The 16,054-nt window shown below is 41.5% G+C and overlaps 2 protein-coding genes across 2 annotated transcripts in view; both read right to left on the reverse strand.

Moving 5' to 3' along the window:
- The window catches only part of LOC111950126 (probable helicase with zinc finger domain), a 67,786-nt gene extending 60,868 nt beyond the window's left edge, over nucleotides 1–6,918 (reverse strand). Inside the window, 3 exon segments of the mRNA XM_070435301.1 lie at nucleotides 270–306; nucleotides 931–1,170; nucleotides 6,825–6,918. Coding sequence (XP_070291402.1) covers nucleotides 270–306; nucleotides 931–1,152 — 259 coding nt within the window. The 5' untranslated portion in view covers nucleotides 1,153–1,170; nucleotides 6,825–6,918.
- Nucleotides 6,919–7,688: 770 nt separating this feature from the next.
- Nucleotides 7,689–14,193, reverse strand: LOC111957776 (26S proteasome non-ATPase regulatory subunit 12). The gene is made up of 11 exons (XM_023978807.2): nucleotides 13,974–14,193; nucleotides 13,264–13,323; nucleotides 12,992–13,120; nucleotides 12,524–12,631; nucleotides 12,250–12,354; nucleotides 11,285–11,434; nucleotides 10,738–10,872; nucleotides 10,373–10,485; nucleotides 9,735–9,909; nucleotides 9,400–9,477; nucleotides 7,689–8,323 (listed from the first exon to the last, which is right to left on the reverse strand). Exons 1-11 carry the CDS (start codon nucleotides 14,097–14,099, stop codon nucleotides 8,114–8,116), a joined length of 1,389 nt encoding a protein of 462 aa, XP_023834575.1. The 5' UTR covers nucleotides 14,100–14,193; the 3' UTR covers nucleotides 7,689–8,113.
- Between the last annotated feature and the right edge of the window lie 1,861 nt (nucleotides 14,194–16,054).

Genomic DNA, 16,054 nt, shown 5'->3' on the forward strand with positions numbered 1-16,054 from the left:
CATATAACTGCACCCAAATATTGTGATAACATCGTCTCATTAGGTCKCTGGCAATTCCCAGCCCGGATTTTAAAGTAGTCAATGTCATCTTCTTCTACGAGTTTTAAAATGGCGAAAGCCCGCCATGGCGTAGCCCATGCAAAAACAGGCTTTATGGCAAGTGCATCCTCTATCCAACTCTATAGTTGGTATATGACTGTGTAACCTGGGGATGGGACTTCAATACAATGGGTCATGTCCTCACTATGAGAAGTACTCCACCAACTCACCATGTTTGCAGTCTTCATCTGCTTGATCATAGTTTTTCTGGAGGCAGAAAGAAAACAAGTAAACAGACAAAGTCAAAGCAGCAGAATGACTGTCCTCATAAAGGAGGGTTTAATATGACAGAAGTCCTGACTGAGTCTTAGATAAGTGCCCAGAATGGATATCTTCGCTACTCAGCGCGGAGTCACTTGCAATATAATTATAGTACTTAAGTAGTCTCTATAATCGTGAGGCTTAAGTAGTGGGGTATAATTTTAGTGCTAGGAGAGATAACAGCACAGTGCAGTTTGCGGCAGAGAAATGAAAGGAGGCGGGACCTTGGTCGTTTTATCTGGTTCTCAGAAAACAAATCCAAGTCAAGATGGGCTTATGACACTTGACTTGAACACACTTGGTTAAGTCATAATGTGGAGGAATATGAGCAAAGAGTACTTCTTACTGGCTCGTCTTGCCTTACTTAGATGACTGCTTGTGCAAAACAGGCCACAATTTAGTTTTCCGTGTGAGAGAGAACTGGTGTGAGTGCGTTTGTATCAGTTAACTCGTGTGTGATGCGTGCACAAGTGCCATTTTTGTGTGGGTAGAAGTCAGGGGGCCATATGCCCACTGAGGGAGTGGGTACGGGCCGAAAGGTGTGCCTCCCGGGTCAGTCTCACGCCTCACCAGCTGTAGCAGGGCGGCTATCCTGTAGAGCAGGGCGCGGCTGCGGAGGGGGGTAACCGTGTCGTTGGGGGCGTTGGATGCGCGGGGTCCAGGGCTGGGAGGGGCRGGGGGGCCGAGGGCCAGCAGCACATCTGTGCAGTGGCTCACTGCCGCCTCGTACTCCCGCCTGGCTAACGATCCGCTGGCTTCTTCACATGACTTCTCCGCTCTCCTGTCCGCCATGACTCAGGGACAGAATGTCTGGAGAGAGAGGGAGGAGAGAMAAAAAGGGGGTTTAAGTCACACCTAGACACTAATCGTGGGTCAGTTTAGCATTTTCCCCACTAATGATAATCGCTGATTCTAGATCTGTACCTAGTGGAAACTTCACCCCGGAGTGAGAGACAGGGGCAGATAAGGGAAATGCTATTTCTGTGATGGGGTACTTGGGGTAGTGGACTGGTAGGTCTATTTGTAGACACTTGCTTTGACGAGTTGAAATATCTTGGAATCCAACTGTTGGTTCATAGACCTATATTCTCCTCACAGAGCTAAAAATAAGRAGTCATGTGTGGCACTACAAACCTAAGTTAGTCCTACTGGCGGTATATCGTATTTGGAAATAGCCAAGTGGTGTTTTTTCAATACCGTTAAAACAATTTCTTTGGAGTTTTTTTTATTATACATTTGAATATTTGTAGCTACTTTTTAAGTAAATACCTGCAGTCAACTTGTGGAATACGTTAGGAGATAAAGATCGCATTCTTCATTTCACCCATCACAATTTTTCATTATGAAGCTTACTGGTAGTCCCCAGTCACATGGTGTTTGTTTACAAACACACAAAGAGAGACCAGAGCCTTGTAAGTCAATCTGTCCTGCAGCATGCGCCAGGTGATCTAATTACAGTATGGAATTCACAACCAAATGTTTGCCAGCTCGATATCTTATAACTATTAGGTTAACTGTGCTAAATGCTCTGCAGTTCTGCATTTGGTTTGCTAATTTAGTGGTTACCTTCTTCCTAAATCATGCTTCTCTTGGTAACAGCAGAGAATCCCCTTCTGGATCAAGAGTCTCTAATATTTGTTTTGTGCAGCAAACTGAGTAGCATTTTTTAGTTACTTGTATAAAAGATGAGCTGGGATGTCTGTCCTGCAAATAGTTTAGGTCAGAGACTGTATAAAATGTTAGCAATGTACTTGTTTGTATTGCTAACCTTCGGATTAGAGAGGCTCGGTGGGGTTTGAAAATGTGTGTTCAGTGCCGGTATTACCGAATATCCCGGGATGGCACAAGATCGGTATAAAGGTATGACAATCTTTAGCTGTCCCGGACAAGTCTGAGATCAGAGACAAAATCCCCATGTCGTTGGCTACTTGSGGTGGTCACTGACGCTCGTTTAATGTGAGCAGGTCAGAGATGCAATCTGAGGGCTACCCATCCTGTCTTTGAGCAGTCCCATACATCCCAATATTTTCAAACATGTTTGACAAAATCTGCAACGCTCTTGTAATGTGAGACGTGCAACGCCACTGCGACAGGTAGCCTAGTGGTTAGAGCGTTGGGCCAGTAACCGAAAGGTTGGCAGATCGAATCCCCGAGCTGACAAGGTAAGAATCTGTCGTTCTGCCCCTGAACAAGGCAGTTAACAACCCACTGTTCCTAGGCCATCATTGTAAATAAGAATTTGTTCTTAACTGACTTGCCTAGTTAAATAAAGGTTACATAAAAATAAATAAAATAATGGTGAATAGCAATAGCCAATGAGAAGTCGCCAGAGAAGTAGCCAGTGAGATGACGTTGTTTGGCATCAACCAGAATGTGTAGACTTTCTAGCAGGAGCGATGACTACTAGTACGCATTTAAACTTGCCTTTAACCAAAGTGTCAAATCGTTACAGTTCTGAAGTTCACAACCAATGATATTCAAATCAAAATGTTGGCTAGATATAGTTCAACTCCGTATGSCAAGGTCGAATGTCTGACTGAAAACGTTTGAGGCTGCTTTGAGCCACAGCTCGTTCTAGCTAAGTTAACAATCTAATCACATTATTGTTTTTCGCAAAACAACGTGGTATCGAAGAATCCTTACGACCAACTGAAGAATCTTGTACAGTGTGACTCTTGTCTGTGCCACATGGTTTAGGGTGCGCACCACTACGTTGGCAAGACAAAAAGCTACAGGAAAGACTGTTGTTTAACGTGAGGCTCAGCGATGTTAGGATTTTGAAAGTGGCGGGTTTAGGGTACACCCGGCCTTGCATAGGTGGTGTGCACTATTTACAATGCCACAGCATTCTAGGCCATGTACTCTTKATGTCAAAGTGGCAACAATTTTGTAAGTGATTAAAAGTTTAGGGTTTTCAAATATAGTATTCAAATATTTTAACTATCCCACAGCTAGCACACCTGATTCAACTTGTCAACTAATCATCAAGCCTTTGAAAAGGTCAATCAGGTGAACTGGTTCAGGGCTACAACAAAATTGTGACCCGTCTGGGGGTCCATGAGGAGAGATCTGAAAACTAGTCTACTCGGCTAAAAAGCAACTGATCTTTTTTATTTTATTCAACCTTTATTTAACTAGGCAAGTGAGTTAAGATCAGATTCTAATTTACAATGACGGCCTACCCCAGCCAAACAGTAACGTGGACGAAGCTGGGCAAATTGTGCGCCGCCCTATGGGACTCCCAATCACGGACGGTTGTGGTACAGCCTGGAATATGGTCAGAGAGAAAGCGCTATGTGGGGTTCCCTAAAGCAAGAACCATATCCTCTTTTGATGTCATCACAAATGTGATGAGAGGCCGAGCAGTACTTCCTCTGTGGCAGTAGGTCTATATATAGGCTTAGTTGTTGACCAAGGCATTTTACTACAGTTGACTCAATAATAAAAGCGCAAGTCATATCACAAGCTTGTTTTTCATAGTAACATATAGGCGCCAAAAAGGCCCCGCGGCCAACGCKACTTCAGTTATCCATTGGCGGCGTCGAACCACAATTGAATGGTTAGCAAAGGAAGGACCCATCAAGGGCACTTAATCAATAGAAGAAATGTGTGCATCTGTGGCATTGGGTATTACTGTATGCTGTCTACAGGTGACACTGGAGTATTTCTACACCTAATAAGCCTAGGCTATATGCACACAGGAAACAGGGGCATTGAGAGGCCTACACTTGCCGCGCAAAAATGTACCCTAAATCAATTCCAAAATAGCCTGCGTGTATAGCCTGCATGCTATGCTGTCTACCGGTGACACTGGAGTATTTCTGAACCTAATAGGCCTATATGCACAACTACAGGCAATCAGGACAGTCGAGTTCACTACCGGACACTTGCGGCTGTTAAAACTTGTGGTGGTGTCTGTCCTCTGCAGAGAGTGTGGTGTCCTATAGCGTTATTCACAACACAGAGCTGAGCCTGGCCATYGCGCCCAAGGATTCAAGGGATACAGTGRCACTAATAGAAATACACYCRACCCTCCCGCAACAGAGTGAAATGACAAATAGCTGGAGGGGAGAAGGGGGCCACTAGCTGATGGGCAACAATCTGTTTTKATGCACGTTAGGCAATGCCAGACATTMGGAGGAACATGGAGAGGCTTAAAATTAAACCTGACATGCAGTGTCTGTGGTGAGCGGTCGTCCCTGTTTGAGATAGCCTCTGCTTTGACTAAAAACAGAAAAGGCCTCCGGGCCCAAGGAGCKACTTATAACAAATGCCCTATTTCTCCTTATCGGGGTTRGATATGGTTCTTTCATAGTGAAACAACACACTACGCCACAGCAGTTATATCTAAGGACAATAGCCTATTACACACCACCTCTACTTTAGCAGAAGTCGGGCTAGTCTTTGTTAATGACCATCATTGACTGAGTCAGCTCTCAGTGTAGTGTCCAATCAAAAACACATATTTTGACCAATGGGTAAAATATTTCTTTATTTATTCAAATGGTCCAAACCTCCGGTCTCTATCGTAATCCGTTCAAATGTTATTGGAGTTTTAACCCTTGTGTATCCTAGGGTGACTAAATATCTATGGAGGCCAGAGGGGAAAAAAGTGGTAAAATAGAATTGCATTGCATCAGCTAGGCTGGATGCTGTGCGAGAATTAAGGCAAACTGACAGGCTCACCATTGAACTCGTCATCTTTCTTCTTGAATCCGGAGGACATAAGAGGCAAGATCGATATCGAATTTTCTGACTTTTTGGAAAGGTTACTGATATGTTAGAGAAAGACCAACTGAACAATTCAGAACATAAAGAATCAGATTTGTCTTGGCAAAATGTATTTTATAGCATAATGAAGCACGTTTTTACCCACTCTGGGCAAAGTGGGTGGTCAGAGTTTCCACAGAGTGAATCACATTTCAATTCCCAAACGATGACCAAGATGTGTATAAGCTAGGTTACTTAGTTAGGCTATGTTTTAGTCATTCCATAGTTCCAGCCTAAACCAACACAAAGGCCACCCCCCAGAATTAGTGTGTAARATTATCTTTTAWGGAATACCTCYGATAAGGCCAAGGTTCAGAGGCAMGMTACCAGAGCATTCAAAGCATGTTAGGAAATGCTACAACTACTGTCGTGGAAATATCCCTCACAGCACGTTGGAACACCTCATGCAAATACAGTGTCTGATGACCAAAARATAAGTCTATTAGCGTTAACTTGTTTAGTATTATGGATCAGTCAATATACAAGAAATTGAGACAACCAAAGACATGACATGAGCATGCTATGGCAGTTAAGAGCAAAATGACAACCATGTGGCTTGCAAGTAATGGCCAGAAGTGGTATGAATGATATTTTACTGTAAAATGAAACTCCTAATTTCAAATAAACAAAGATGAATGAAGGGGCGACATTAATACAAGGTAAAAGTAGTCTCATCAGCGGTAGTCTACTACCACCTTGGATATGTAGGCTATGTTAGCTAGCTAGTTACTACATCTATGGTTTAGCTGATGCTTACCTAACCGCAAGTTTGATCAAAACACARTGCCCTATTCGGCATGATCGCTCCAAAAAAGGGCACTCCTATAGACTAAAACAAACATAAAACAGTCTATTTTGAGATTCCGGGTCAGTTAATAATAGATGTACCATGTCTGTTGGCAAGCCACTAACGTTAYCTTGTTACTTGTCCATCATAGGTATTAGCTAAAACAACACGGTAGGAGCACCGCTAACTGTGGCTGGCTTCGCGTTCGTTCGCAACATGTTTGGTGGGACCACGGTGAAATAGTCGTGTGGCGCGATCTAACTAGTTGGCTCACATTAGCTTGTAACAAGGCATTAAGCTTTCAGAGTGCGACGTATCGGTGTGCAACAACATGATTAAATATCGGAGTTATTTGAACCATGGAAATGTATCGCTTCTAACTTTAAAAACAAATTTATGAGATTGGCAAAACATGTTGCTAGTTAGGAGGGCTAGCAATAATTGTGATAGACTCAAGACTCACTGAGCGATGGTAGCCAATACCATTGCATTGGCAAAACATTTACAACATTACGAGAATAAACYTAAAAAAGTTCCATAATTATTGACGCTGAATTCATCATGAGTACATAGTGAGAAAATACACCGTTTGCAAGTCAGCCAAAATAGGGCCCATCGCTTTGGTTTAGGCACCAAGCTAGCTTGCTAACTGCCTGGCTAGCAAGCTGACCAAAACGTATGCAGAATGGATTCACACCTAGCGCGCTATCGTTAGCGATATTGCCCGGGCCTGTAATTTTGGCTCGGTTTTCAGACGTATAGAAGTGAATTGACATTATATTGTGGTCTCGGCATGAATGTTATACCTTCATTACTCTCAGAATGTGTTACAGACAGGAGTCAAGTCGGTGTCCTTGCCTCTGAAAAAGACAACTGAAAGGACTGAAAATGGGAAGTCTACACTTACCTAGCTTTACTTTCTACGCCATCTTGGATCCACTTATCAACCCATCGCAAAGGATAGTGGGATGTAGCTCATCTGAAGGTTGAGGGGATTTGGGTCTTTTTGGTGTAGGTTGGGGTTTGACGATTGTGGATTTCGAACCAAGTCATATAGCAGTCTTTATAGCAAGTCATTACACCAGTTTTCATARATTTCCCTAGATAATTGCACAAACCGGTTTCCAGTGTTTGCCTAGCTGAGCACTGTCAATTATATAACAGTATTGCATAAACAAAATATTCTGTGGAGTATTTTGTCCACTATATGTGGACAATTTTCAGAGATATTTTGACCTATAGATGATTTGGATAATTAAAACAATGGAAAGGTAATGTTTAATCATACATTACTACATTTAAATTGTATTTCTACATAATATCTCAATGCCTTTAKTTTTGAATAACTGCTGTATTTCTATTTTCATGTGGATATAACTACACAGTAAGGTAGAAACATTCAGCATCTTGCATAAACTCACTAAATAAGTCTTGATTTAGTGTCAGCTGTGTGTGCTGTAACATTTACAGTCATCACCAGATGGCTACAGAGGATCCAGAACCTTTCAAACCAACAACAAAAATTTGTAAGTCGCTCTGGATAAGAGCGTCTGCTAAATGACTTAAATGTAAATGTAAATGTAAAAAGCTGCATCTGTCAGGTTTGGATTTCACAGCTTTTAAATAAGTATTCTTAACTTGATCTGACAACAGTTATATACAACTCTGTCATAACCAAATTTTCTGTTACAAAACTCAAAATAGTATCCATTATGCAAGGTGAGAATAGTTTGTTTACATTGCGAAGTAGACATAAAAAGACATCAAGAACTTACAGTAAATGTTTTTAATACAGCAAGTTGCACGCAAATGCTCTAACACTAAATCCCTTATGACGGTTACATGAAAAAGAGAGTTGGYACAGGAGAGAAAACATTAACAGTGTATGCCCCTCTGTGGTCTAGGTTCTAGAACAAAGTACATGCCCAAATTGTAGTAGATAAAATTGGGAGACCACTCTAAACAATGTAATTTGTATTACATCAGTGGGACAAGAGATGGTAACAACATATGGCCGTAAGACTTCTTTATTGTAAATGCTTCAACTTTGCTGACCGTAAGAAACAAAAAAGGTATGTGGTGTGGTATTTGTTATTCCAAAAATTGGAGTAGTTGACATTGGAATAACYGTTCATTCATCAATATAAATTCAGAAGAACATTTTATTTTTTATGAAAACAATGCACTCGYTCCTCATCACTGCAGGTTGTGTATCATCTCCTCTTTGGCGATGAGATGTGTGGTTTTGTTGACCAGGGACATGAGGGAGTTCAGTTTGTGGGACCAGTCGTTGAGCAGGTCGTTGGGGTCCTTCGGRCTCTGGAAGTTGATGATGCCAGCTAGCCTGTCCACCTTGGCGTAGATGGTCTTGTTCACCACCAGGTTGGAGAGGAACTCCTCAGACTCCTGCAAGAGATAGAGATGCTAGAACCTGTGTCTTCAAAAACCATCAATAACTAATCACATATTTCATTTAGGCTACTATAGTACATCTATAGATAACTCAACAACAAAAAAATCTGCTTTTCACTCTTCAAAATCAAGTTGAGAATATATAGCTTGAGCTCAACTGTAGACCACTCTGCGAAAATTACGTTGCCACAAGGAGCACCGCATATATTGCAATGAGRGAGATGCAAGACGTCGCTCTCGCACAGTATCTGCGCATGAGCACGGGTTCGCTTACACCGTTACAGCAACGGGACCAAAACAGCGGAGAAGTTTAGCCRTGCACTTAAACACTCTTAGTTGTTGCGGAAATTGACCCACTATGCTGTTTACTTTATACATTACATCATATCTCTAAGTCTACCTTCGATTTGACCTTTAAGGTACYAACAATTCTAGTATTTAGTATTTTATTAGGTTCCCCATTAGCTACTGCTAAAGCAGCAGCTACTCTCCCTGGGGTCCAGACAAAACATGACATAATACATAACATTAGTAGACAAATACAGCACAGGGACAGAACTACGTATATTTAAAATACGAATACAGGTTTTCATACATTCCTTTGCTCTACCGTTATAATTGCTTTGTCTAAGCCGGTTCTGGCTTCCTAATCTCACAGCGCCAGTTGTTCTGTAAACACCAGAGATAATCCCACAARGTCAGGAACCATCCGTGTCCTTGGTTCTTGCGTAAGCTTTTCGTTGGACGGTGTATCCCGTACATACGACTAACAAAACTTGAAGTCAACACTGTGCATAGTCATGCGATTCATAGATGCTATTGAATGCAAGTGCAACACACGAAAACGGAAATGCAACAATCGTGCGGAGTTTCACCGAAGTCGTTAACTCCTGTTCAGTTCCCCTGACGTGAACAGAGACGCATCATACAGAACGGCACAGAAGTTTCAACCTTATTTTGGAGGGAAAACTATCCCTTTAAGGCCGCATTCATTAGGGTTAAGGACCAGTAAGTATTCCATCCCCTGACAAAAATGTAACAGATGTAAAGAGTAGATTGGTGGTGCTTACGTCAATGGCGAGGTCCAGGAGTCCAGCCATCCTCTTCATTGTGATCCTTGTGTAATATTTGGCCATAATTCTTATATTCTAAAGAAGAGATTTAGAAAAACACAAAAATAAGCAATGGTGGAACATAACATAGTTGGAATCAAAAATACCAATTACATGAAAGTATTCTAGATGGGAAAGGGATGTTTCCAGATCCTTTTCAGCAACTATGTTCCAACGAAAGACAGCTTTGTGATGCCACCACCGACKCTTTGCTAAAACAAAGRATCCCACTAAAGTAATTGTGATATTCTATCTGTAGATATTCCATGAAAGCAGTTCCGTAAACTACTTACGTGCTCCACCACTCTATTCTTGAGGTCCTTCCACCTCTTCTCGCCCTCCTCTGAGCAGTTGAATACGTCGGTGGCCGGGCTATCGGGGGAGCCCTCCCTCAGCTCCTTCCCATAATTCTCCACCAGGGAGCCCCAACGCATTAGCTCCATGGTGGTGAACTGCTTCAGGAGGTCCCTTGAGGGGGAGGTAAAAGGGAAACCAGGATGAGACGAACCACAGCACGGCAATAGCGCCACCTCACAATATGAAGTTGAGGCACKAGAGTTTAGCCTAGGTTTCACCTTACCACAAAGATCAACCATATGCTTTTGGTAGCTTAGCTAGGTTTCACCCCTGGGAATTGGCTAGGTTATATGGTACCTTGGTGAATATATAGTTAATTACTGTGTTACAGAATTGGATGATGTGCTAGGGTGATGAGGAATATTGTGAAACAATATTGAATGCTAAGATTTTCACGAATGAATCATCTCGAGGTTACATTGTTCCGATGAGGAATATTTGGGAATTGCTGATGAGAAATAATGTGTTATACCATTGAAGATTGTAAGGAATGAACCATTGAGGCTAGATTACATTCTTGGTATTTGAGGGGAGAAACGAAAGCACCGGAATATAATGTGATTGAATGTCTCACTTGTATTTGGGTATTTCTTCCAATTTCTTGTCTTCGTTGATTCTATGCACCAGGTCTGACTGCTCGTTGTCGTAGGGAGCCAGTATCACATACAGAACAACACTTTTCAGGGCCTGGAACAGGAAAGAACATTAGCGTTGTATTGTTATGTATTTTAAAGGTGCAATCTGTAACGTCTTAGTCCCCTGTGAAGGCAGACCCAATCTTAGTTCTATTTACACCAATCAGTGTGCAGTACACTCGTTAAGACCCCTCTCCAACTAAGTCCTGCTGCCAGAGCAATATTTTTCTCAGAAACAAAATGGTGCCTTTAAAAAGGCATCAAATCATATCAAAAGACTTTCATCCTGATGCCTAAAACTTACCTGTTGCCATTTGGAGCTATCCTCCAGAATGCATGGGGTATCATAGATGGCACGGTAGTGTTTGCAGATGGACAAGTAGGATCCCTCGTGCTGGTCTACTTGGATCATCAGATTGTAATACTTCAGCTTAGACTCCTAAGGAAAAATAATGACGTAAATGGTTAATAATATTGKAGCTTGTATGTTTCTTCATTGGGAGCAGCGTAGACAGCCAAAACGAACAGTCATTTTTTCCAAACAGACAAAAATAAAATCTGATTTTAATATTTTACAGGAAATAAATATTGTTTTCTATAGAAAACTGTTCCGAAACAGGAAACAAAAGTGAACGTTTTGATTGGAACATTGAACGTTTAGGTAGTTCCACCTCCCCCTTATAGACAAAACCATAGTTYCGTCTCAAATGGCACCCTATTCCCTACATAGACCCCTATGGGTCCTGGTCAAAAGTAGTGCACTATATAGAGAATAGGGTGCCATTTGGGAGGGAGGCCATATCATAACACCCAGCCTGAATAAATGATTTGGCTTTCCTCTCTTCTCTCACCTCAGTGCCATCCTCTGTAAAGAACTTGGTGTTGATCTTCTTGCTGATGATCTGGGTGCGGATGTAGTCCTTGACAGCGATGCACAGTCTCATTTGCTCCAGGATGAACTCCACCTTCTCTTTCTTCTCCATGGAGCCGTATGTCTCCACCTGRAGAGTGAAAGAGTGCATGTTGTGAGAGGCAGAATGTTATACTCTAGCCCTGGGTCACGTTCATTAGGGCCCATCGTAGCAAAACGTTTCTCATAATACCACTCCCATTTTGTGCCTACTGAACACAGCCCAGCTGTGCTACATCACAGCCTGGACCGGAAGAAGAATGGTTTGTGAACAACTGTTGTAGTGGTTCTGCCCTCAATAAGCACATACTGATGGAGTGCGCAACACTTTACAGACACTAGATTTTATTTTAGATTAATTAWGGTGTCTCAGTCAAGTTTCACTGAAATTATTAAAAGGGAAATCTCACCGTTTTTTCAACTTCATATTCATCATCTCCAGCACCACCCCAACATCAACATATGTGAAAATGGCACGTTTCTATGTTTCGTAGTAAAAAGYGAGGGGAAGATAAGTGTTTCTAATAACATCATCCACCAATTAGTATGCAATGCCAACTCATAATTGGTTAAAAAAAAGATATAAAAAAATCCCACGATGCACACCGATATCATTGGAAACACTTTTCTTCTTCTTCTCTCTTTTTTACAACAAAACATAGAAACACACCACGTTCACATATGTTGATGTTGGGGTGGTGCTGGAGATGAATATGAAGTTGATTTATTTATTTCCTTTTATTTGATGTGAAGGGGATTTGGCCACCAGTTTGAGTTCTGCTCATGTCTGAAGATTCAGTCCAGTAAGTCAAATAGCTTCGATCAACATGGATGGTTGAAACCTCTTACCTCTAGTCTATAAGAAATTGTGAAAACTGCCAAGGAATGTCAGCGAAAGCCCCTTACCTGCAGCTCTTGGAGGATTGCTGCGGCCTCTTTGACCTCGCCATGCTGCTCCTTGATGTTTGCCAATGTTTTTGTCAGCCTGGCCCGCTCAATCTCCACATAGATCTGAGTMAGGGAAACAAAGTCGTTAGCGCATTTGAATTAAAATATGACTTGGACCCACAAAAGTAAAATATTTTGTTTTATGCCATCTGAATATGCATGATTGGTGGTATCTTAAAATGTCATTTTAGGATGATCCAAGTAATCAGAGAAAGTTCATGACACCACGTACCTTTCCAGCGGTCACTGTGCGTAGTGTGTCAATGAGTCTCAGCTTAATGGTCAGGTCGGTCACGGTATCTACATACTTGTAACARTCTTGCACCATCTTAGCAACAGCCTGAGAAGAGAGAAACAAAGCAAAAGAGAAGGTTATATATATATCGAAAGAGAAAACATCAGGCAACACTTTACTTTTGGAACACATAAAAGGACATGAAGAAAACATTGCTTTAATGGTAAAGCACCTTTCTTAACCTACTGGTGCATACCRGGGGTGTATTCACAAWAAACCAAACGTTAGCAACAGAACGAAACAGGGAGGGACCTACATTAATTTGTCCAATAGAAATGGTTGATGSGTTGCAAGACYTTTTCTGTTGCAAAACGTTTTGCAACTGCYTGCACTAATGAATACACCCCTGCCTCAATGTTTTACCTTCTCTTAGTATCCCTTCAAAGAAGGAGCCCCAAGTCTCACCCCTTTGAGCTGACTCCTCCTTTTAGAGAGCAGCATGATGTTTTCATTCAGGGCGTCCATGTCCTTCGCTTCATAGCACATCTGCACAACGGCCACCAGGATTCTGGAGGTTGACACCATGTCAGAAGCCTGTGTAGATGGATAGAAAGAGYACAATGTTACTCACAAAGATAGCTATGTGATTAGTCAGAGGAGTACGATCATAGAGATTATAGTTTAATCTCAATGGGTATGATGTTTAATTAGAAATAAATMTATGAATTCATGCTCACCGTTCTTGTTTGCTTCTCCAGCGACAAGAGGCTTTCAACGGCCTCCTGCAGCCTACCTTCCTAAAAGAGCAGGAGATACATCTTACAGTCAGGACAAATGACAGACAATCGTTACAAAGATCAATTGAATGACCACACATGATCAAATTACGAGACAGATGACCAAAAATACTCATTAAAACTGTATCATCCATAACGTTGTTGATGATCAGAGTCTGATTTGAGAAAGCCAAAGATGTCAACAACACATTTCTGTCAGCTTTGACACATGATTAAAATGGAAACTTCACTAGCTAACGTTAGTTAGAAATACAATAACGTTACAGCTAAAGTAAAGGGGTCTAAGAAAAACAATAACTGTGGTACCTACGTTAGTAGTTGGTTGATAAATTATTCAAAATCCGACAAACGACCAACCATCTGGTTAGCATAACATAACACCAAGAGCTYCTGTATTAGTAGTCTGTAGGTAGCTAGAGAAGCTACCTGACGAAAACAATTACCGTAACTAGCTAAATAACTAATCAAGATATATAACTTACCTAACAAGTAAACCGACTCAATACTTGTGATACTTTGTTATAATACAGCCGCAATGTTGCRTATTATGAAAAACAACTTTATTTGCGAACAAGTTAGCTAGCCATTTTGCTAACATTCGTGATGCACCATGACTCAGKRYGCGCTGGCCTCATTCGTARTCAACTTACTTTTGCCATTTTGGCACACTCCGGTACACGTGTATCTACAGTRGAACTGTAGTCAATCTCCATCTTCACAAGCTTGCCATCTGATCTTTCTGATCGCTCCACCTCTGCAGACATGTTTTCCGACATCGTAAGTTGAATACTACGGCGAATTGACAAGTGAAATTTCTGCTAAGTGCTAAGTGCTGCTAGCCCMCTGCTGTTGTGTCAAAACTACAGGAAGTGYAGGAAAACCGGCCAATCACAATGAACTGCAAAGGCCACCTAGGCTGCCAGAAGGACCCAGAGAAGGACCATAAAAKATYATTGTTATTTGTGTCAGGCGTTTTGACAGTCAAGCCTTAGTTATTCACAAAGCATCTCTCTCTCAACTTAACCTTTTCAGCTGCCCTCACTAATATTGTTTAATCTTTTTCCCATTAAWAGGTTGTTMATGGGGGYAAACTGWYCTCAGAMTGAAACGTTATAATTTCCAGAATTATTTTCTAGATTATTCTGGTATCTTTTTTTAAGCATTAAAATAGTGGACCACAAACAAAAAGACCCCTGTCTCTGTGAAGGAGGGATTTTAAMAAAAGTGAATGTAAACCCAATTGTGTTAGAAATGGTCTAATTGACGATGATGATGATGATGATGTAGTCTCGAGGCCATCCTTCCAAATCTCATCTCATTGACTCAACCATCAAAGTTTCAAGACAGTTGTGCACTATTGGTGATAGAGTACCATTTCAGACACAGACAGTCCTGTTTTAAAAACATTGAGGAAGAGATAGTGAAGAATGTGTTTTCTTTGCAAATGGCTTACACCCATGMTGGAATGAGAATATTTCCCCGCCTGCCCAGGGAAAAACTCTCTATGCACTTTGAGATTATTCTGTATAATGAAAAGCGCTTTACAAATGTCATGAATTATTATTATTATTAAACCAACTGGATAGAGAAAACCCTGCCTCAGGAAGCCTATCAGATTGTCGTATGATTCTGAAAAGTACTGCCCACTTTCACAKTATTGACACAATGTTGTGAATAATTCACACTAAATTAATATATTTATTAAGTTCCTTTCCTGAGCTTGAAACGTGAACACCACTTATAGTGCCTTGAGAAAGTATTCATACCACTTGACTTATTCCACATTTTGTTGTGTTACAGCCTCAATTCAAAATGGATTAAATATATTATTTAATACCTCATATTTGTTTTATCCTTTATTTAACTACACTGAGCCAATTGTGCACCGCCCAATCACAGCCAGTTGTGATACAGCCTGGAGCTGAACCAGGGTCCATTGTGATGCCTCTAGCACTGAGATACGGTGCCTTAAACCCCTGCACCACTCAGGAGCCCACTAAATGTAAACATGTACAAGCTTCCTTTTTTTTCACTCTGGCATTTAGGTTAATATTGTATAGTAACTACAATGTTGTTGATCCATCCTTGATCCAGCCAATAAACTCTGTAGCTGTTTTAAAGTCGCCATTGSCTCATGGTGAAATCCCTGAGCGGTTTCCTTCCACTCCGGCAACTGAGTTGGGAAGGACGCCTATCATTGTAGTGACTGGGTGTATTGATTCACCATCCAAAGTGTAATTAATGACTTCACCATGCTCAAAGGGATATCCAATGTCTGTTTTTTTATTTTTACACATCTACCAATAGGTGCCCTTCTTTGCAAGGCATTGGAAAACCTCCCTGGTCTTTGTGGTTGAATCTGTGTTTGAAATTCACTGCTCGACTGAGGGACCTTACAGATAATTGTATGTGTGAGGTACAGAGATGAGGTAGTGATTGAAAAATCATGTTAAGCACTATTATTGCAGTCCATGCAACTTATTATGTGACTTGCTAATTCCACCATTGYTGTGCCAGGACAGAGAAAATCTTTGACTGGTCTGTACGTGAGCTGACCCCCATAGGAGTGGGAGGGTCAAGAGACCAGAGGTGGCAGAATGGAGTGCTCGGGGTGAGGTGTAGGGTTTGAGCTTTGGCTGAAAGTAGGGAGGGGCAGTTCCCCTTGCTGCTKCGTAGGCAAGTAAAGGGGTCTTGAAGTGGATGCAAGCTTTGACTGGAAGKCAGTGGAGTG

Source organism: Salvelinus sp. IW2-2015, linkage group LG1, assembly GCF_002910315.2.
Source record: "Salvelinus sp. IW2-2015 linkage group LG1, ASM291031v2, whole genome shotgun sequence".
Classification (NCBI taxonomy): domain Eukaryota; kingdom Metazoa; phylum Chordata; class Actinopteri; order Salmoniformes; family Salmonidae; genus Salvelinus; species Salvelinus sp. IW2-2015.